The sequence below is a fragment of the Hyperolius riggenbachi genome, chromosome 1 (genome assembly GCF_040937935.1).
Source record: "Hyperolius riggenbachi isolate aHypRig1 chromosome 1, aHypRig1.pri, whole genome shotgun sequence".
NCBI lineage: Eukaryota > Metazoa > Chordata > Amphibia > Anura > Hyperoliidae > Hyperolius > Hyperolius riggenbachi.
In genome coordinates, this window is record NC_090646.1 from 440730180 (window position 1) to 440752032 (window position 21853).

At 42.5% G+C, this 21853-nt stretch overlaps 1 protein-coding gene across 2 annotated transcripts in view; it reads right to left on the minus strand.

Annotated features, from left to right (window-relative positions):
• Positions 1 to 3289: 3289 nt before the first annotated feature.
• Positions 3290 to 21853, minus strand: part of ROR2 (receptor tyrosine kinase like orphan receptor 2) — a 217691-nt gene continuing 199127 nt past the window's right edge. For both annotated transcript variants that reach the window (XM_068237986.1, XM_068237978.1), the window contains 4 exons: positions 17543 to 17857; positions 9974 to 10219; positions 9041 to 9246; positions 3290 to 5541 (listed from right to left, as the gene is read on the minus strand). In XM_068237986.1, coding sequence (XP_068094087.1) covers positions 4126 to 5541; positions 9041 to 9246; positions 9974 to 10219; positions 17543 to 17857 — 2183 coding nt within the window. In that variant the 3' untranslated portion in view covers positions 3290 to 4125. The remainder of the gene's footprint in view (positions 5542 to 9040; positions 9247 to 9973; positions 10220 to 17542; positions 17858 to 21853) is intronic.

Consider the following 21853-nt stretch of genomic DNA (forward strand, 5'->3'; position numbering starts at 1 on the left):
AATTACTATTGATACTTTGGATATTGACCTTGGCTTGTATTTTGACCACTCTTTGTCTGTTGTGATTAACCTCTGCTTGATTCCTGGAAAGCCTTGTCTGCTGCCTGAATCAACCTTGCCTGTTACTGGATATCCCTTGCTTGCTGCCTGGACCAACCTCTGCTAGTTACTGGACATCTCTTGCTTGCCGCCTGGACCGACCTCTGCTAGTTATTTGATACCCCTTGCTTGCCGCCTGGACCGACCTTGAACTGTTACCGGATGTTTCTTGCATGCTGTTTGAACTGGACAATAAGTATAAGACCACTCCCTTTAACAATCAACTACTGTAGATTGGGGCATAGGGATTGAGTGAGGAAATAGCCTGTCAAGCCTTACAGGTGTTGATTTACTAAACAAAATAAAAATAGTTTGTGCAGACAGTGCATGGCAATTTTACAAAGCAAGCAACATGACATGCATTGTGCATATCTTGTGTTATGTGCACAATGTCCGCATTGTCTCATCCATCTACAGAACATTCTTCCAGTTGCCTTCTTCATACGGGCTTTAGCAAACTGTAGTTGAATAGCCATGTTCTTTATTAGATAGTAGCACCTTGTCAACCTGCTCTGCAGCACCATTGCTATTCTGTATTCTCTTGATAGTGAACACAGATATTTACCCATGCAAGAAGATATGTAAATCTTTATACTGTGAGGGAAAGAAACATTTGATCCCTTGTTGATTTTGCTTGTTTGCCCTCTGCCCAATAAAGGACCAGTCTATAATTGTAACGGTAGGTTTATTGTAGCTGTGAGAGACAGAATAACAACAAAAGAACCCTCAAAAAGCCATTACCCCAAAGTCAGAGCTTGATGTGCATTGTAATTAGTGAAATAAGTATTTGATCGCCTATCATCCAGTAAGATTTCATGTGTCTTCACTTTATGCAGGTAATGAGCTGAGATTAGGAACACTGTCTGTAAGGTAATGCTCCTAGTCTCAGCTTGATCTAGGACTTCTATAAAAGACATCTGTCCACAGACGCAATCAATCAGATTCCAAACTAGCCACCGTGGCCAAGGCCAAAGAGCTATCAAAGGATGTCAGAGACAAGATTTTAGACCTGCACAAGGCTGAGCTGGGCTACAAGACTATCGCCAAGCAGCTTGGTGAGAAGGTGACTAAGTTGGCGCGAATGGAAGAATCACAAAATAACTGTCACTATCCCTCAGTCTTGAGCTCAATGCAAGATCTCACCTTTTTGAGTTGCAATGATCATGGGAATGGTGATAAAGCAGCCCAGAGCTTGTCAATGATCTCAGAGCAGCTGGGACCATAGTCATCAAGAAAGCAATGGGTAACACACTATGCAATCAAGGCGTCAAATCTTGCATAATCCCCAAGGTTGCCCTGCTCAAGTCAGCACATGCCCATCTGCAGTTTGCCTATGCATATCAGAATGAACCAGAGGGGAGCTGGGTGAAAGTGCTGTAAGTCAGATGAACACAATACAAACAAACAAACACAGAACATTTATATCACGCTTTTCTCCTGGCGGACTCAAAGCGTCAGAGCTGCAGCCACTGGGACGCGCTCTATAGGCAGTAGCAGTGTTAGGGTAACTTGCCCAAGGTCTCATACTGAAATAAATGCTGGCTTACTGAACAGGCAGAGCTGAGATTCGAACCCTGGTCTCTCCTGTGTCAGAGGCAGAGCCCTTAACCATTACACTATCCAGCCACAATATTGAGCTCTTTGACATCATCTCAGCTGACTGTGTTGGAGGAGGAAGGCTGCCTGTGATCCCAAGAACACCATTCCCACCATCAAACATGGATGGTGACGCATTGTGCTTATGTGGTGTTTTTCTGCTAAGAGGACAGGACACTTTCACTGCATCAAAGGGACAATGAACGAGGCCATGTACTATTAAATCTTGAGTAAGCACTTTCTTCCCTCAGTCAAGGCATTGAAAATGAGTCATGGATGGGTATTCCAGCGTAACAATGACCCACAACACCTGGCCAAGACAACAAAGGAGTGGCTCTAGAAGAAGCACATAAAGGTCCTGCAGTGGCCTAGCCAGTATCTGGATCTTAATCCAATAGAAAATCTGTGCCGGGAGCTGAAGGTTCGAGTTGCTAAATATCAGCCTTAAAACATTACTGACTTGGAGACCATCTGCAGAGAGGGGTGGGCCAAAATCCCTCCTGAGATGTGTGCTAGCCTGGTAGCCAACTACAAGAAATGTCTGACCTCTGTGATTGCCAACAAGGGTTTTGCCACCAAGTACCACATTGATAGGGGATCAAATACTTATTTCACTCATTACAATGCACATCAATATCTGACTTTGGGGTACAGGGTTTTTGAGGGTTATTTTGTTGTTTTGTCTGATTCAGCTACAATAAACCTACCTTTACAATTATAGACTGGTCTTTTCTTGGTCAGAAGGCAAACAAAAAAAAAATCAACAGGGGATCAAATGCTTATTTCCCCTACTGTATTTCCCTCACTGTATAGGATATGATGTTCTTTGACATCTTTCATAATAAAACTTTTCTCTTTGTGCAATCTTTGTTGGTCAATCTCTCCAAAGAAAGAGATAAAGAAAAACATGTATCCACCTAGCTTATTACCTGCAACAACTATCTGTTTAGCAAAGGACTACACTTCCCATGACCCCCAGTGGTGACTTTTAACTGCCAATATCTGACTAAGAACACTGATTTCCAATAGCTGGTATAGTAGTCCCACTGGCTTTATGTCAAGAATAACTCATTCCCATCTTCATCCTCGTACAGGAAATACAGCCTTAAAGTAATTTTTCTGCAACAAAATATGTCATAACAAACAAGCAACTGTGATAACAAATCCACATTAAAACTTACACATATATGGGTATAACCTCTTTTTTTATTTATTTTTACATTTGGTCTAGTGTTTCTCTTTAGTGAATTGTAAGGTCTATGCGGTCCTGTATGGTTTTGTATGCTAGAAAAAATAGCACACAATTTAAATCTCATTTCTACACAACCTTTATTTAAAAAAATCCTTTGTTTTTGAATTTCTAGTTTACAACTTTTAGTTTGCACTTTGATACACCAAAATGTGCAGTTTGTGAATTCCTTTAACAAAAACAAAGGCATGAAATGGACTGACCTGTTTACAGTTTTATAAGATAAAAAAAACACTGAAGTTATAAAATAAACTGTATGCAGGGTGAATATTGTAAACAGTTAAATTATAAAGGCATTTTTTTCTGATCAAAACAATTCCATTAAAAAATGTATATAAAAGATGATAAAACATAAATTACATTTCATCTACTGTACACAATTTATGTTGCAAGATACCACAACCAAATGGAACCCTGCAATAATGCTGATTTATTGTTATTGCAAATTGAACATTTCTAAATATAAAAATGCAACACATTTCTTTGACGTGTTTTTTTTTTTTTTTTGTGCCAAATCGCAAAAATTGCCTTGGTATCTGATTTCAAGTTTAGTTAGAAACTAAACTAAAATGGAAAGAAAGACAGACTTCAAAATAATGTATATTGTAGAACATTAGTGCACAGCACACCATTTGCTTCTTCTTTTCTTAAACTGAATGAAGATAAAGTGTGCATAATCTAAAACACAAAAACAAAACATTTCTCCCCAATCTGTAGCAAAGTCATATGAAAGGGAACTCAGTCTTGACACATTCTATAACTCTTTGTAGACACTTAGTAGCCATTGTGGCTCACATTTAACAAGAAGCTCACCCTGTATGATATGTTGCAAAGATAATAAAGAAATAAAAAAAAAAAACTACTGTTTTACGCAGCAAGTCCATTACAGTTTTGATCTCTGTCTGTCCTAAATAAGAACACTGCACTTTGTATGAAATTTACAATCACAGTCTGAATTACACATGTTGCGCACTGGTACTTCGCCGTATGTTGCACAGCAACAGTACTTTTTTCTTTTTATCTGGCGTACCTTTTGCAAATCCTGTGTGACGGTGCTGTCAACACTAAGGAAAGTTAAATAATTGTTTATGGCTCTAGTTTTAACTTGGCATACAGGCACCATGTGATTCATTGGATTCACTTAAATGTATTATTCAAGTCAAGATGAAGCCTCCAGGAGTTTAAGCTTCTGACTGCATATCTGTTTCATCTAATGGAGATGTGTCGATATCCCCCAGCAACTCTGTCTCTGGTACGCAACTGTCTTCCTCTTGAACAGCATTCTGAGACACATCCTCTGCGGCTCCATGAGCCTCGTCACTTCCATCAGCTAGAAGAGCCACTCTGTCAGCCATGGAGTTGTTGGATGGTGCGGTCGTTACATAGCCAGTGCTTGTAGACCCACTCCCACTGTGATGAGATCCAGGTTTTGGAATGAGTTGTGGTGGCATTTGCTGAGGAGCCATTTGCATGGGTATTTGGACAGGATAAAAATAAGCAGCCATCTGCTGATAGCCATTTACTGGAATGTAGAGCTGAGGAGGTGGAACCATCTGTCTGATCTGTCCTTTCATTGGTAAAAACTGTGGCTGTGGAAATGGCCGCCCTTTGGGCTTCAGTTCAACATATCTAGCATTACTAACATTGCTAACTGGACTTGTGCTAAGCGAACTTGTCTGCGTGGTGTTGCTTGCTCCAGATGTCTGAGCAGAACTGTTATAGTTAGACATATTTTCCCATGTTCTTAATCTTGTGTGAATGTCCTTAAATCGAGGTCTTCTAGCAGGAAATTCATTCCAGCACTCAAGTATGAGGGAATATATCCAAGCTGGGCAGTCATCTGGACAAAGTAGCAACTGGCGGTTTCTTATCATTTCAATGACATCCTGGTTAGAATATCCACAATATGGCTGCAGACCATAGCTGAAGATTTCCCATATCACCACACCATAAGACCAGATGTCAGAATCTATGGTACATTTTCCATATGCAATTGCTTCTGGGGACATCCATCTTATAGGTAGCATTGAATTCCCAACCAACTTATAGTAGTCTGCAGCATACACTTCTCTGAACAGTCCAAGGTCAGAAATTTTTACACTCAGCTTGTCAAAAACCAAAATATTTCTGGCAGCCAAGTCTTTATGTACAGCATGGTGACTTGAGAGGTATTCCATACCTGCAGCAATCTGAGTAACTATGTGGAGGAAGTCTGCCGGTTCCAAAGTGGATTTCACTGTCTTGTCATCATCTGTGCTGCCTACGTCAGAATGTGGAGATCTCATGACCAAGAACTCATGGAGGTCGCTGAGTGGAGAATAGCTAAATATCATACTCATGGGCTGTTCTTTAGTCACAGTTCCGAGAAGACAGACAATGTTGGGGTGCTGCAGTCTAGACCTCATCATGGCCTCATGCTTAAATTCCTCTCGAAGAGCAACTTCCACTTTGTCCTTCAGTGTCTTTATTGCAACAGTTTGTGTTTGTTCGCCAGGAGCAGCACCAAACAGATGGCCTTTATATACCTTTCCAAAGCGATCTTCACCCAGCTCTTCCATAAACCTCACAGTGGATAGGTTTATTTCTTTTACTTTCACCTGAAAATAAGAAGTACATGAAGTCAGTGAGCCATTAATATAAATACAGCACCTGTGTTACATTTAGGCCCTTATTCAATTCCAATTTTACGCCTTAGTTTTCTCTTACGTGGTATTTTTACACCTCATCAACAAAATGTCACCAGCAAGCAAGATAATACATACAATTTTTCAATTGCAGAGTGCCAAAAAAGTTATTTTCAACAGAAGATGAAAATGTATCTCCTAGCAGAAAACTAAGGAGAAAAAGTGATTAAAGGAATACTATCGATGCCCAAGTGTTCTAAAATGACAGTGTGCAAATAATGTTTCAGTAGCTGTGTAAACATTTTCCTACTTTTCATGTTAAATATCAGAGGCAAAAGCTGTAATTTATTGAGGGTAAGATTTAGTTATATTGGGACAAATCAATTGCATAAGGGGTGTCTGCTTCAATGCACAGCCAGCGTTGCATATCAGACTACAGAAAGCAAATATCACACATATCAAACTCTGAAAGCAAAAACAGTTACATTTCCTCTGCTCTCTTCAGACACTTCAGTCAAAAACAGAGCTCCCAACAGCTGCAGCTCCTGTGTCCTGTCTCTCTCTGTCACACACAGAGTTACACATAGAGTTAGTGTGAGGGGAATTTCCCCTCTCCTCATGGCTCAGTCAGCCATCAGTACTTTGAATGTATTTTGCTAACAGTAAACAAAGAAGTTGCTACTAAAATGTATACACCAGTACTAAGCAGCACTTCCCAAACAATTCCAGTGTCAATTGAAAAAAATATGTGAATCGATAGTATTCCTTTAAAGAGAACCCGAGGTGGGAATTACTTTTACTATTGGGGCACAGAGGCTGGTTGTGCGCACTAAGACCAGCCTCTGTTGCCCCATCGTGTGCCTCCATGTCCCCCCTGCTCGCCGCTATACCCCCCGCATTGCTGGCTGTGTCGCCAGCTCAATGTTTACCTTGCGCTGTCAGTCAGCGCCGCTCCCCCGCCTCCTCCGCATCTGCGCCACCCGCCGCGTCACTTCCCTCCTATCAGCGGGAGGGAAGGGACACGGGCGGGTGCGCCGATGCGGAGGAGGCAGGGGAGCAGCGCTGACTGACAGCGCAAGGTAAACATTGAGCTGGCGACCCGCTGCGTGTCGCCAGCAATGCGGGGGGTATAGCGGCGAGCAGGGGGGACATGGAGACACACGATGGGGCAACAGAGGCTGGTCTTAGTGCGCACAACCAGCCTCTGTGCCCCAATAGTAAAAGTAATTCCCACCTCGGGTTCTCTTTAAGGGCCATTATCTCTTTCTGGTCAAAAGCTTTTTATGGTCACCAAACATAAGAATTATAGTCATATTCATTTTTGTGTAAATTCTTACAAATTGTATTTTTGGCACAATTCTACCCATCTGTAAAGTGCAAGTACTTTGCCAGATGATTAGCATAAGTATTTACAGGCAGTTTCCTTGTTATGATGCCTTGCATGGATGGATACATAGCCAATTGGCCATCTATATTAAATATGTAAAGTAGAATGCATAACAGTCTTCCACCAATGTGAACAATTTATTTAATCGTTATCTTTTTCTACTCAGTAATTATTTAAAAATACATACAGTACAAATGAAAAGTTCTAAACAATCTGACAAGTTTGTATGCAGGAATAAATATATAACTATCTTGTTTATACAGAGTTTGTTTGAAAGTGGACTGAAACTCTGACATAACATTCAATAAAAATGTGTTTTTCTACTTTGTATTATTCATAGTTATCATATTTGCTTTTGTGCACAAGTAATATTGTCTGTCTACAAATTACAAGTTTCCAAAGTGTAGTTTTTCTTGCCCTGAAAGCTTCCATTGCATTTTATTCCAGCGTCCTTTTATTACATATTAAAATCTTCTAATGAGTTGTTCTGAGCTGTGTGTGAGTGCGTGGAGCAAAGGCAGCTTTTCAGAAAGTGTTTTTTACTTGTTACAGACAAATGTATCAACAATGGAATGTAAACAAAGATACTGTTATCTCCAGTTTGGATGAGGATTTGAAGCTGAATGGCAGGACAAAGTGCTTTGTTTAACCATTTCAGTGATGTTCTGTTAAAAAAAAATCCTGAGATAGTAGCTTTAAAGCTGTGAGGAATCTTTTAGAGCAAAGTAGAAATGCTGATTTTCAGACCACTTTAAGGTGTTTCTAATGATCAGTGCTAACTTTGGTGATGCCAAACAAAACATGAGGAATAGGCAAATTGTGGACATAAAGTTCTAATTCATTTTCTTCTGTTCTGTTCCATTATATTTTTCAGAGCAACCTAGCCCCTTTTTAAACCACTCAGCCATTCTTTCGGTAGACAAAAAAGTGTTAGCATCCTCTTATCACTAACTAATGGTGAAGTGACATCTGGCATCCTGTTAATGGCATGCATTTCTAGGATTGGAGGAGGTCTATAGCATCCAGCATTAGTGGTATGGCACCCAATTTTAATATAGTGGAGTCAGTGGGCCATATGCAATTACATTTTTACCTGAGTTTTCCCCCAGGTCACATTTTCAAACTTGAAATTCCTTTTAAACCACCATCAAGCACGAGGATAATCACAATCATTTTGATTGTTCTTTTTCATCTACTTTTTTTAATACTTTTTCAGTTGAAAAGTGCTGAAAAGTTATATCAAATAAATGATGAAACATTATCCCCTAGGGAAAATGTCAGGAGAAAAAATGCATTGAATAAGGACCAGTGTGTCCAAAAATTACATGGTATAACCCCTGGTCTAAAGGAAGATGAAGCCAAATGTCATGTGACCAGTATCATTACAAGTGATAAAAGCATATTCACCTGTTTTTCTTTAGTTGCTTTGCCACATGTAGGTACTACATGTGGATGCGTGAGATCTATATCTTTTATTGAGCCTGAAATTCCATTTTTTTTTAAATAAAACCTCAGCCACAATGAAAGTTGGGCATTATATGCAGTTTAAAAAAAATATGATTTTGCTAATTTTAATGCAGTTAAAAACATGAATATAAGCTGTACACAATGGGGTTGATTCCTCAAGCTAATGACAGGAGTGCAAGCTCAGCGCACGCTATGCGGTGGTAGTGCAGCTATTGTGCACTGGTTACTTACGCTCGCTCCTTCTAACTATCCGACGCTCCACTGAACCCACCCTAAGCCCCAGCAGGTCCAGTAGCTTTAATGGACGCAATCCCCTAACTTTGGCCCAATAGACTGCCTGTCAAGTGACAGGCAGCCTACTGGGCCAATCAAAGCGCTGGGATCACGTCCTTTAAAGCCAATGGACCGGCCAGGGCTCAGGGTGGGTTCAGTGGAGTGGCTGTTAGTTAGAAGAAGCCAGGGTAAGTTACCAGCGCACGCTAGCTGCACTACCACGACCTGCACTGTTTTAGCACTGTTTTAGCAGTGCAGCTTGATGAATCAACCCCATATTGTCTAGTTTTCACACTCTGAACCTTTTATAAATGTGCATTTAGCTTTATGAGTATGTGCTCCTACCTGTTGTTTGTGTTGGTTCATAAGAGGCATTTCCATGTCCTGGCTAGGTGAGGCCATGAGCTGACGTCTTTGTGGTGTAGCAGCTGAGGCTTTCTGTTTGTTGCGGCACATACACACCAGGAAGAACAGGCAAGCAATCAACAGTGGAATAGCAATACTGGGAACCAATATGTACAGAATCTCCATCTTTGTGTTATCTTGAATACCTGTCAGCAATAAAACATAGGTTAGTATACTTTTACAATACAACAAAGGCAGTAACATAATAATGCTGCAAAAATGTACTATATGTTTATAGAGTCAATTTAAATGCATGTAAGCCTTTAAAGAGGCACCGTAGTAACATACAGTCCAATGTAGTAAATTATTCAGGATACCCTCTTTTACATGAATTTTCCTGGTTTCAGCATCAGAAACCCTTCCTTTATTGCTGTATATTAGTTTGCAGCCCTCTCCTTCCAGTAACGTCATAGCCTAGGCTGGTTAGCTATGCGGAATTCTCCCAGAGCATTCTGGGAGACCATGTATTATTTTTTACTGGCTTTGGAAACAATCTGCAATGATGCACCTGGCAGCAATAAAGATGTTGCCGCCTGTGATAAATTTCAGAATGTAAATGAAGGTGAGGAAAGGTTTTACTGTGGACAAACACTGGTAATTTATAAATTAATATAGTAAAAAAATAAATAATAAAAAAAGCATATTACGTTATTTTCACTAAAGTTCCTCTTTAAATTAATTAACTTTACAGTAATCTTCACTGTGGTCCAATATAGACATGCTTTAATAAATCCAGGTCACTCTGGGCCCATAATGTAGATGTATCACACTTTCTGTGGCCTGCTTGTTTACAGCTGTTATTTTAACACACAAGTGCAAACCTTCAAGCAGTAAAAACACACAAATGTATAATCTGTGAATGTTTATACATACGGCATGCGGGTACATCACACAGCTCTGTGCGCACATTCTTGTTCAGGGTGAAACACCAGGGACCCTCCATCTGGCCACCAGGGTTTCGGCAGTATGCATGACCTCCACCAATTTCTGGATATTCTGCTGGGGACAGCTGGTGACTGTGTGGAAGCTGGCTACTCCATGGCTGACACTGATGTCCAGATCTGGTAGTGCTGAGCAACCCTCTGTAATCCATCCCACTACCATTGTAACACTGCTGATCTAGAGAAAAAAGCAAGGACATGACATATGAATATTTCAGTAAAGAATGTATTACTCTAATTATACTTCATAAATATCGGATCAGATCAGCTGTTTTCGCAATGCTATGCTGCGCGGGGCGCGTAGCGGTAATTCTGGGCTCTGGCGGCTGCCAGACCCCGAATTACATCTCCCTCCAAGTTGCAACAACTCGGAGGGGGAATAGTATTTAACGCCGCCTTGGAGTTTAGCGGCAGCGGTGAGAGCCGTGATTCGGCTCTCACTGCGCCGAACTGAGCGGCGCAGAAATAATATGCACCGCATAAATATATACTATATAGAGCTGTCTTATATGTTATTCTGATAGACCTGGGGCCCCCGGCTGTCGTGCGGACCAGGGTTTGTGATTTTAAATTTCTTTTGTGCAGCTTCCAGGATGCGGTTGACAGGTGAGTGGTTAGGGAGGGGACCGTGTGGGAGATGTGCCTACACGGGGCGTCCCTGTAAAACAATGCAATCTACTATTGCATCCAACCGAAGCCTCCCACCTGAATGCTAATTTATGCAATTCTTGCTAGATTTGGTACGGCAGGCAAAGGGTGTATAACAGTACACCTGATTGGCTGACTGGCGTCTGCTGAGCAGAAAAAGGCAGGAGATTGCTCTAGCTGGGAGTTAGCAATTGTGTTTGTTGCAGTTAGCATTCAGTCTAGAGGTGGTGGGGGTAAGTTCCCTGGTGGTGAGAGGTCCTGGGCTTGCTCGCACTTTCCTCTAGGTATCGCATGGTGGTTTGGGGGCCCCAGCCAGTTAGAGAGACCTGGGGCCCCCGGCTGTCATGTGGATCAGTGTTTGTGATTTTAAATGTTATTCTGATAACCTGACAATTATGCTCACACATTTTATGTGCAAAGATTACTTGTAACGACTAATTCAAAGGTCCATTGCCCTTTCTTCAGTTCAACTGTAATCTAATGCTGGTCGCACGCTGAGAGATTTGATCTCAGAGATATCTGGCAGATCACAGACTTTAGCAACAGTGCAAGTAGTTACAGAAGGCAATGAGCAGTGAGGAGTAGGGAAATTTTCCTGTGATATGTCGGAACATGTTGTCATATGCAGAAAATAACAATTTTTTTCTCAGCAACCACTGGCTTTTAATTAGCAGAGGTACAGACTAACCAGCAAGCTCATGGTGACCCAGAACTCATTGGAGTGTGTAAGGGACTACAATGGTCCTAAAAGCCCCCTTACTAAGATGTTAAGAAAAACAAAAATTTGCTTTCCTTAAAACAGAAAGAATTTGCGATAATTTAGGTTGGAGTGAGCTCGAGATGTCTCCCAGGCACCACTGCTGAATATATGCAAATTAACCATTGTACCCTTAGAAGCTAAACACACCTCCAGAACCGCTGGAATGCAATGATGTGTCAGCTTGTTAAATTGTACAGAGCCATAATAATCCAACATGCCATGCACTGATGAGGATCAAACAATCCGAAACAGTCTGTATGCATGTTGGATTATTATGGCTCTGTACAATTTAACAAGCTGACACATCATTGCATTCCAGCGGTTCTGGAGGTGTGTTTAGCTTCTAAGGGTACAATGGTTAATTTGCATATATTCAGCAGTGGTGCCTGGGAGACATCTCGAGCCCACTCCAACCTGAATTATCGCAAATTCTTTCTGTTTTAAGGAAAGCAAATTTTTGTTTTTCTTAACATCTTAGTAAGGGGGCTTTTAGGACCATTGTAGTCCCTTACACACTCCAATGAGTTCTGGGTCACCATGAGCTTGCTGGTTAGTCTGTACCTCTCGGTTTACAAGCCCTACTCCATAGAGCCAAATTAATCCATGCCATGCACTGATGAGGATCAAACAATCCGAATCAGGCTGTGCATCGCCGCTCGGCCTTTTGGCTGCGATCAGGGGTAAAACCTTGGTTGTGGTCGGAAGGACTTAGCGAGAGGACCTCCTTTTGGGGGTCCTAGGAAAAACAGAGAGGCGAAGGAGGGAGCCATGGCGGACTGGCGGAATTTGCGCAGCTCCATAAAGGTGGAGGTTGCTAGAGACCAGATCGGGAGTGTCAGCCTGAGAGATGTGGTGTCGGATGTGATGTTCAAGATATTCAATGTCCAGGTAACGGATCTACATTCGGTTCAAGATTTTGTTCATTTGGGTTTATTTTGTTTTACGTTTCATTCCGAGGAAACCTGCATTGCTGTGTATGAAAACTGGAAATTTAAAGCTTTCTCAGCGGACTATACCATCCTGAGGAAGATGTCGGTGGAACTTTGCTTTGATCCTGGAGTGAAGGAACTTACTGTACACTGCTACAACCCCTACATGGAGGAGTATGTGGTGAGGACTTTTCTTTTGAGATTTTGTTCTGAAGTCAGCGAGGCTCAGAGGCTGTACAACCCATTTGGTTGCTACAGGAGCAAGCTGAAATACAAAGTTAAATTGCTTCCAGATGCAGATGGCTATGGCGGCACGGTGCACCCCCCAGCTTCCTTCCATGTGGCTGGGGAGAGATGCACCATTTACTATCAGGGCCAGCCTAAGTACTGTAGGGGGTGTTTTGAGTACGGGCACATAAGATCAGAGTGTCCCAATAAGATGTGTTGCCGGATATGTAAGGAGAGGGGCCACCAGGCGTCTGCGTGCCCTGCACCCCGAGTGTGTGATCTGTGCGGGGTGGGGGGTCACATGGCCCGGAACTGTACTAAGAACAAGGGACGCAGACTGTTCTCATATGCTGGGGTTGTGAAGGGGGAGGTGGGAGGATTGTTTGCTGGGTGGGCGGAAAAGACTCCGTTCTCTGTTTGTGTTATTGACAATACTGTATCTGATAATGTTGCTACTAATGTTGCTGAGGAGCGGATGGAGGCGTCCGGGCCGGTGGCAGAGGAGGGTGGAGGTTCTGTGGCCGGCTTGGCGTCTCACGTGACTGCTGAAGAGAGTGGTGGGCGTGGTCAGGAGAGCGGGGCTGCAGCGAAAGGGGAGGTGTCTGTGGAGCGTGGGGAGGTGACTGGAGTGAATGCTGAGAGTGGTGACGTCAGTGAGGTGGTCCCGCTCTCGGCGTCCTTGGATACTGTTGCTGGGGTGATTGAGGAGCTGGAGGAGTTGCTGGATGATGCGGCTGTGGTGGATGTGACGCTGGGTGGTGAGGAGGCGGATGTTGGGCTGCTGAATGTGTCCAGTAAGGAGGATGGCCGCCGGGAGACTGGGGTGAGTGACGAGCGTGCGGCGGAGGTGACAGCTGCTGTGATTGCGGAGGTGACTGGTGTGGGAGTGGCTGGGGTGATTGTGGGAGTGGTTGGTGAGAGTCCGTGTAGCCAGGCGGATCTGTTTGCGGAAGATGGGAATGTGACGGCTGAGGAGTCCGTGGGTGATGATTCTTGTGTTCAGGCTGTGGAGCGAATGGAGGAGGAGACTCGTGGAGGGAGAGTGAGCGGAGCTGCACCGGCAGAAGGTGACGTGTCTGGGGAGGAGGAGCCGGTGGGTGACGCTACCTGTGTGCAAGCCGTGCTGCGGGAGGAGGAGGAGGAGTCCCGGGCACGGAAAGCGGCTGTGCAGAGTGGGTCCGGTGTTGGGAAGACTGCGGAGGTGATTGCGGGGGTGAGTGAGGGGCAGGGGGTCACCCAGGAGCGGGGGAGACGGCGGGAGGAGGCGGGTCAGCCAGAGAGGAGGGAGGAGTCAGTATGCAAAGGTAAGGTGAGCAGTGGGATGGGCAGCGGGAAGGTGCAGAGTAGCCGGGCTGGGAGTAGTAGTTCCTCAGGAGTGGGGGGTGTGGCCAAGGCGCAGAAGCCCATAGATTGGGGGGCAGAGATGGATAAAAAGGAGGAGCAGGATAAGATGGGGTGGGAGGAACAGAAGTCAAGGATGAGGCATGGAGGGAGGGGGAGGTTGAGGAAGGAGGAGGAGGAAAGCAGAGTAGGAGGGGGTAAGAAGCTGAAGTTGGGGGTAGGGAGTGCTCCAGAGGTGCCCCTGTCGCCTAATCCGTATGTTGTACTGGAAGATTCGGATGATGAGATGGAAGTTCAGGTGGAAGATGCTGGGCAGCCGGATAGCCCTGATCCGCAGCCCAGGCGATGTGTTGCTGTATCTGGGAGAGAAGGAGGTGATCAGACTGTGTTATTGGAACATAGTATACCCAGTGTGCGGCTGGATAGGCAGTATTATGAGCCACTTGAGAGGGACTGTGTGATACAGACTAGAAGTTGTGCTAAAGAGATTGTGAAGGTGGTGGAAGAGACGAATAAGTTGTGGAATAGTATGTCGGATAATGTTGCTTTACGCATAATGATGGTAGTGAGAGAGATGCTTGGAGAAGATACTGCTATAACAGCGAGGAGGTATGGTTTCCCATTGTGGCTTGTAAGAAGGATGCAGGTGTATCATTATAATTTGTCAGATTATCGTCAGGATGATATGACCGTGAGGATAATGGGTTATTATGTGTCTAAACTGGAAAGACTGTGGGGAAAATTAATTTCTGGAGAATATTGATTTTTTATGACCTAAGAAAAAGATTACAAAAATAAAACGCCATATGATGATTGGACTGATTCCTCTTTTAGGGGGCATTTATGTCTCTATGGAGAGATTAAGACTAATCTGAGGTAAAGAAAAAAAAAAAAAAAAAAAAAAAAAAAAATCCGAAACAGTCTGTATGCATGTTGGATTATTATGGCTCTGTACAATTTAACAAGCTGACACATCATTGCATTCCAGCGGTTCTGGAGGTGTGTTTAGCTTCTAAGGGTACAATGGTTAATTTGCATATATTCAGCAGTGGTGCCTGGGAGACATCTCGAGCTCACTCCAACCTGAATTATCGCAAATTCTTTCTGTTTTAAGGAAAGCAAATTTTTGTTTTTAATTAGCAGAGTGGGACATATATATCAAAACTAGCGCAAGTAATATTGGAATAAAACTAGTGCAAACATAGAGCAGTTGCTTAGAACGACCAATCATAATCCTTGATTTAGGAATCAGTCCCATTTGCACCAGATTTTGTCTGATTCCTTTGCTCGGGTTTTGATAAACTGGCCACACTGAGCCTTCATTAAACACGTTTCAGTAAAATACCTGCAATGCTGGTATGTTTTGTGATTTTCTGGATATTTTTCAGATCAAATCTTTGTATGGCCAACAATAGACTTATTTGGCTTAATGAAATGCTTACACTATGGAATAAAGAGTGCTTTGAGGCCCCATTCACATCTAAAAACTAAAACTCAAGCATTTCGCGTTTTTGTGTGCTGTTTAAGCCCCCCGGGACTCCACTGCGAGCTGTGTTTTTGTAAAAAGCGCTTTTATAAGGGCTTTTTCAGAGTGGTTTTGTAATTCACTACCTGACGCAAGTCAGGAAGTGAACTCTTTGACCTGGAAAAGAATAAATACAATGTATTTATTCTTAAAAACTTGAGCGCAATTGCTGCACAAAGCGATTTTGTGAACATTTTGCGTTTTTCCTGTACCTTCCATTATAGCAAAAATGCCTCAAAAATGGTACAGGCATGGTACTGAGCGGATCAGAAATGAACCGTTTAGCTGTGAACTCTCTCATAGGGAATCATAGCACAAGTGTTTTGTGGGTGATTTTTAAAAATAGCTTGCGCTTGAAAAAAGGCAGAAAACGCCCCTAGTGTGAACGTATGTTTGTTTTTAAAGTATAGAAGCTTTGGCAAAAATATCTCAATGCAAAGAGAATAACAGCAAGTCTGCCATTTATTTTATTACTTTTTCAAATTACAAATCCTGCATGTCTATAAGAGTTAACTTATTTGCTTATAGGAACCCATAGCCATGAACCAATATATGGAGATGTTCAGGCATATCTGTCTCTCTGTAACAGCAGGTCTTTATCCACATTCTCAGCTTCAGTTTTTGGCAGATGAAAGCTGTCAAATTGCTTCCTACAATAACCATAAAAATGCCCAGCTAAACAAGGCATGCAAGTGTATGTCAAGATCTTTCAGCAGTTCTCCATCTTAGAGCATTTTTAGGTTTTAGCTATTAGAAGTATATTTTATTTATATATTTGGTTTATTATACCCTTTCTCTCCGTTCCCTTTTTATTTTTTAGGGGGTGAGGGGGAGACCGTAAAACAAAATGTCCAGTATTGCAAGCAATATAGTTATACTGTACTAGCCTCACACTGTTTAATACATCAGTGTACAGCGACCAATATTTTCTGCAGCCACAGAATAAAAGGATGATTTGTGAACGGGATATCTCATGTTGTCTAAAATTTCCTGCCCCACAGTATTTTTTTTTCTATTACGGTATATTAAGACCTCTAGGTCCTACACTAGTATGCTTAATGCACAGATGGTATTGTTGTCATTGTTTTGAATTAAATAATTTAAAAACAATAGTAGATACCGATCTCCTTTTTGGAAGAATTTAAGTAGTAAAATGGAGCGGTCATCAAAGACTAGGTTCCCCAAGCTGCTGAGATCTCTCTTTAACATACATCACCATAGAATGTTCTATTCCCTAGGTTTCAATATGCAGTACATGTACCCCAGGGGGAAAAAGGTATACTGGCAGTACAGGGGTACTTGAACTCTTTATGGTTAATTCATAATAGTAGGTTTTGAGATTATACAAATAAAAAAATCTGAGTAATCTTTCAGAGGGAAAACCCCCATCAAGTGGGTAGATGAGAAGATGCACTGACAGCAGAAAGGTACATAACAAAGGCCGTCCTTCACAAAGGGGTACCTGCTGATGCGCTTTGAGTCCTGCGGGAGAAAAGTTATTGTATATTGTATTGCTGATTTGCTGTAATAGTGTAATAGTGAGAGGCAGATCACAGCATGGAAGAACCATTTGCTTCCTCCATGGAAACCTAGGAGCGATCTGTGTGGTGTTGTTTTCAAAACAAAGTCTAAAGCATTGTTTTCCTTGAAGCTAGCTCTGGACTGTGTATTATCCTTGCACATCTGGTGCTGGTGTCACGGCATTTACACACGCTAACATGAGGGGGGAAACTACAGAACAGAAATAGGCAATGTTATACATCAGCCAAGCTTTCTTTGAAGAGTATTTACAAACAACATGCAGATATGTGTCTCTTGCTGTAACATGATCCATTAGGCTAATCAGTGAAACGAGGGCCCCACTGATATCCAGCAGAGCATGCTGAGAGAGGGCATGTCTATAAATGGTCTCATTACACCTATGACCTTGCACCCATGCATAAGCACAGCACACAATGTGAACTGGGTCAGGCATCTTTACTAGTCTTCAGATGGGCACTTTCTAATTAAAGAAAGATGTCTAACTGCCACACACGCAGAGCTACAGAGTGGGTAAAAACAACAACTTACATCTGTTCATTCTCTCCATTGGGATTCCGATTCTCATGCAGTTGGCAGCCTCAGGGCTATCTGGTAGAGGCAGCTCCTCACAGTTTGGAAGGTGGAGCTGCATCAGTATAAGAGGATTGGAGCGAGCAATGCTGTATTCCTGAGGGCACAGGTCATTTTCCAGTACTTCACACTCATCCCGGCATAACTGTCTGGGCTTAGGGGTGCGAGAACGCTCATCACACAGCGGAAACACAAAATGGCAAAATGAAGGGATGGCAAACTTGGAGCACTGGTCCGAGAGATAGGTAGATGTGCCAATCATTGTTAATGCAGCTGGAAGGAAAACAAAACAGGTTTATTTGCATTGTGGAAAAACAACCACACTCAATCAATAGTACATTCCACCCATAGTTATTAAAGCTGAGTAATCTTGTGAACTTCCATATATCTTAAGTGTTACCATCGTAAATTGTCCTCACCATAGTGCTATGTTGTATCCCTTTCTTGACACAGAGCTTCACTTAGATGTTTTCTCAACAGTGTAAAACAAAAAATAAAATCTAGAAAGCAAAGCAGTATACTCTCTTAAAGAGAACCTGGACTGAAAATAAAAGTCAAAATACCATACACAGGTCATACTTACCTCCTGTGTAGTCTACTCCTCAATCTCTTTCTTCTCTCCTGCATCCCATTTGTCCACTGTGATCAATGGAATTCTCCATCCTCCATTTTAAAAATGGCCATTACCCGATAACAGCTTCCTGGTCAGCACACTGTTAGGGCTGGTTCACACGGACGCTTGCGGAGCGTTTACCGCAAGCGTTCGGATCGTTGCGGTAAACGCTCCCATTCAAGTGAATGGGAACATTTACACCGAGCTTTTGCGCGCTTTCCCCCGAACGCGGCGTTCGGGTCCCGATTTTCGCTTGCGTTCGGGGCCGCCCTGGAAGCTACATGTAGCTTCCAGGGCGGCCAACGGCGAAGGCTAGTGTCCCCCTAGGGGAATAAAAACGCTGACCGCATCCGGACGCGAAGGCTACTGAAAGCCTGGCCGCGCAGCAGCCGCCGCACGTCATCAAACGCGATGCCGGGCAGACGTCCGTCTGAACCGGCCCTTAAACTGTAATATCACCCACTTGAGCCATAGGGAAACATAGATCTTACCTTGCACATTCAGTTGTAACTGACAGCTGCTGATATATAACTGACAGCAACTGGTGTATTTCAGTTCTGACAAAATGTTGTCAGAACTGGAAGGGATCACTGTAAGAAGAAAATGGTGAGCTTCTGAGAGGAACTGACGGTGAGGTTAGTATGTAATATTCATTTGCAGCTATGTCATGTGTTTATTTTAAATAATTTTACTCGCTTCAGGTTCCCTTTAAAGTGAACCTGAGTTAAATCTCTTCAGGTTTTATATTTACCTAAGTAGAGGGAATGCTCGGGATACCATAGAGCATTCCCAGTCCTCCCTGTTCTGTATATAAGCTTCCTATGAAGATAGATATATACCAATCTTCACTTCAAGTTACTGCAGCATGGTGTGACACTGCTATCTAGCATTTTCTATTAGGAATCTATCTAGCATTTTCTATTAGGAAGTAAGAAAGCTTATATGTTGTTCACCAAAACCTTTGCAATGTGTGGAGTTGAAGTAAAGGACTGCCTTTTTCTGAACAAAATACAGAAGTAACTTGTGGTGAGAGCAGACATTGCTTTTTGCTATGTCCTCTGGGCAAGTAGCATAGCGCAAGGTACCATAGCAATGTGCATGTTGCCTAGGTAAAACAAGTAGTAATTGCACGCTACGCATCAGAAGTACCACTAATACCAGTAAAATTGCGGTGTGCTCCCTGCTCATGGCAATTTTGCTGACATTTAGTGAAAACACCCCTTGACCACATTATGGGCTCGATTCACAAAGCGGTGATAACTCAGTTATCACGCCTAAAAGACTTTAGGCGTGATAAGCCGTGCAAAGCTGAGATAGCACCGCTTTTTGCTCTTTATCGCGCGCAAAGTCCCGCGTGCAAAGTTTTGCGCGCGCAATCGCGCAATTCCGCGCGCAGCGCCCATAGGCTTTAATGGGCACATCGCGCGAACTGCACTGTGCGCCGGGCGATTGCGCGCGGAACTTCGCGCGAGTTTCATTTTATCACGCCTAAACTGGGTTTAGGCGTGATACAGGGGTATTCACAGGCGTGCAAACACTTTGCACCGCTTTGTGAATCAGGCCCTATGTATGAAAGCATCAGCACAGCTCTATGCTGATGTGTGTGATGTGAGTAGAGTGTATGTATGTACCCCTATGAGATTAGGTTAATTAGTTTTGTTACTCCAAGGGCAAAATGTGTTCATGTTTTTTTGTGCAGAAGTGTATGGGCTATATTGAAAACACAGAACATTAAAGGACCACTATGGCGAAAAAAAGTAGGCAGTTAAAATCTGACAGAACGAAAGGTTTTGGGCCAGTCCATCTCCTCATGGAGGATTCTGAGGCTAAGTTCACAGTTGACGTTGCGTTTTTGGTGCGACGTTAAGGTCGCAACGCAGGTAGTGGCGCAACGAAAAAGCATAATGTGTTAGTACACGTTATGCTATATTGCGTTGCGTTTAGCTGTCATTTCAATGCGACCTTAACGTCGCATCAAATGCGCCATTATTGTGGCATCCTGATGCGCCCAAAACGGCGCATGCGTTAGGTTTTTTTATTAAAAACAAAATCCACTGAGCATGTGCAAACACAGTAACGCAGCCCATAACATTCAAAACGCACTGCAAGCACTACTTTCACAGAACGTTCTGCGTTACACTATAACGCAATGCATGCACTGTGAATGTAGCATTGACTTTGTATTGCAGTGCGTTTGTACCCATTAGAAAGGGCTATAACGCGCGACTTTAACATCGCACTGTGAACCTACCCTCATGGTTTTCTTTGTTTTCAACAGTATTTCCTGAACAGCAGTTGCAAAATCTAACTGCCAAAATAGTGTGCAAGTGAGTAAGGAGGATGGCTGGTATCTTACTATTTTGGCAGTTAAACTGCTGTTCAGGAAATGCTGTTGAAAACAAAGAAAGCCCTGAGTATCCTCCATGAGGAGATGGACCTGTCGGTTGTATCAGATTTTAACTGCCTACAGGTACTTTTTTCGCGATAGTGGTCCTTTAAGCAGCACAGTGGAGTAGTGGTTAGCTTGCTTGCCTTGCAGCGCTGGATTCCCGGTTTGAATCCCAGCCAGGGTACTATCTGCACTGAGTTTGTGTGTTCACCCCGTGTCTGCGTAGGTTTCCTCCGAGCACTCTGGTTTCCTCCCACATCCCAAAACAAACAGATAAGTTAATTGGCTTCCCACTAAATTAGTCCTAGACTATGATACACACATAGACATATCACTATGGTAGGGACTCGATTGTGAGCCCCTCTGAGAGGGACAGATATGTGACTACTCAATATTCTCTGTACAGTGCTGCAAATAATAATATATCACACTATCAGGTAACTATGCTACAACTGTCTGTTTAGGTGGGATTTTAAGAATCCAGACTAAGAAATATATTTCAGGATTACAGTAGACTGTTATAATATGTGGGAAATGGAACATCAAACAACTTTATTATATGTTCAGTTGCTAACAACTGTAAATATCCCACATATTATTTTTTTTATATTCCTGTTATTGTTTTACTAATACGGCTATATTACCAGCAGGGCTGTGCAACAAACTGGCATAGACAGAATAAACACATTGCTTTTTATGCAAGCAGCTCGATCAGCTTCTGCACTAAATCAGTGCATAGGGCTGCTAAAACAAAATTCTTTTTAAATTCGAAATTAAAAAAATATAAATGGAGCTTAGTTTAATAGATCCATAAAAACTGAAAACACATTCACATTAGGTTTACACATATTTTATGTAGCAAAGGGGTGTGTGCAAACATAGATTAGAAATGGACATTCCTATTTTTTAACAGTAGAGGGCACCAAATAATAGTGATATAACACTGCTGCTGCAAAATAAAGCCAGTTTTGTTGTATGTAGATTTTTACAGCAAACACACTTTTTTCTTAGAGAAAAATATACCGGTAGTTCAGTAAACACGATATTGTTATGTATTTTATATATAAAAAGGTATGAGTAAACAATTTCATGGGGTTGATGGTATTTTTTAAGTTTAAATGAAGCAATATGGTTTCTGGTATTGCACTTGTGGTCAGAGTCGGCAGGCAATCTTAAGGAAAGTTCCCACGTGCATGCGTGGAAAACACGCATGTATTTTTGCATGCATTTTTCAAGCTGTATGGCTTGTAATTAGTTATCAGTGAAA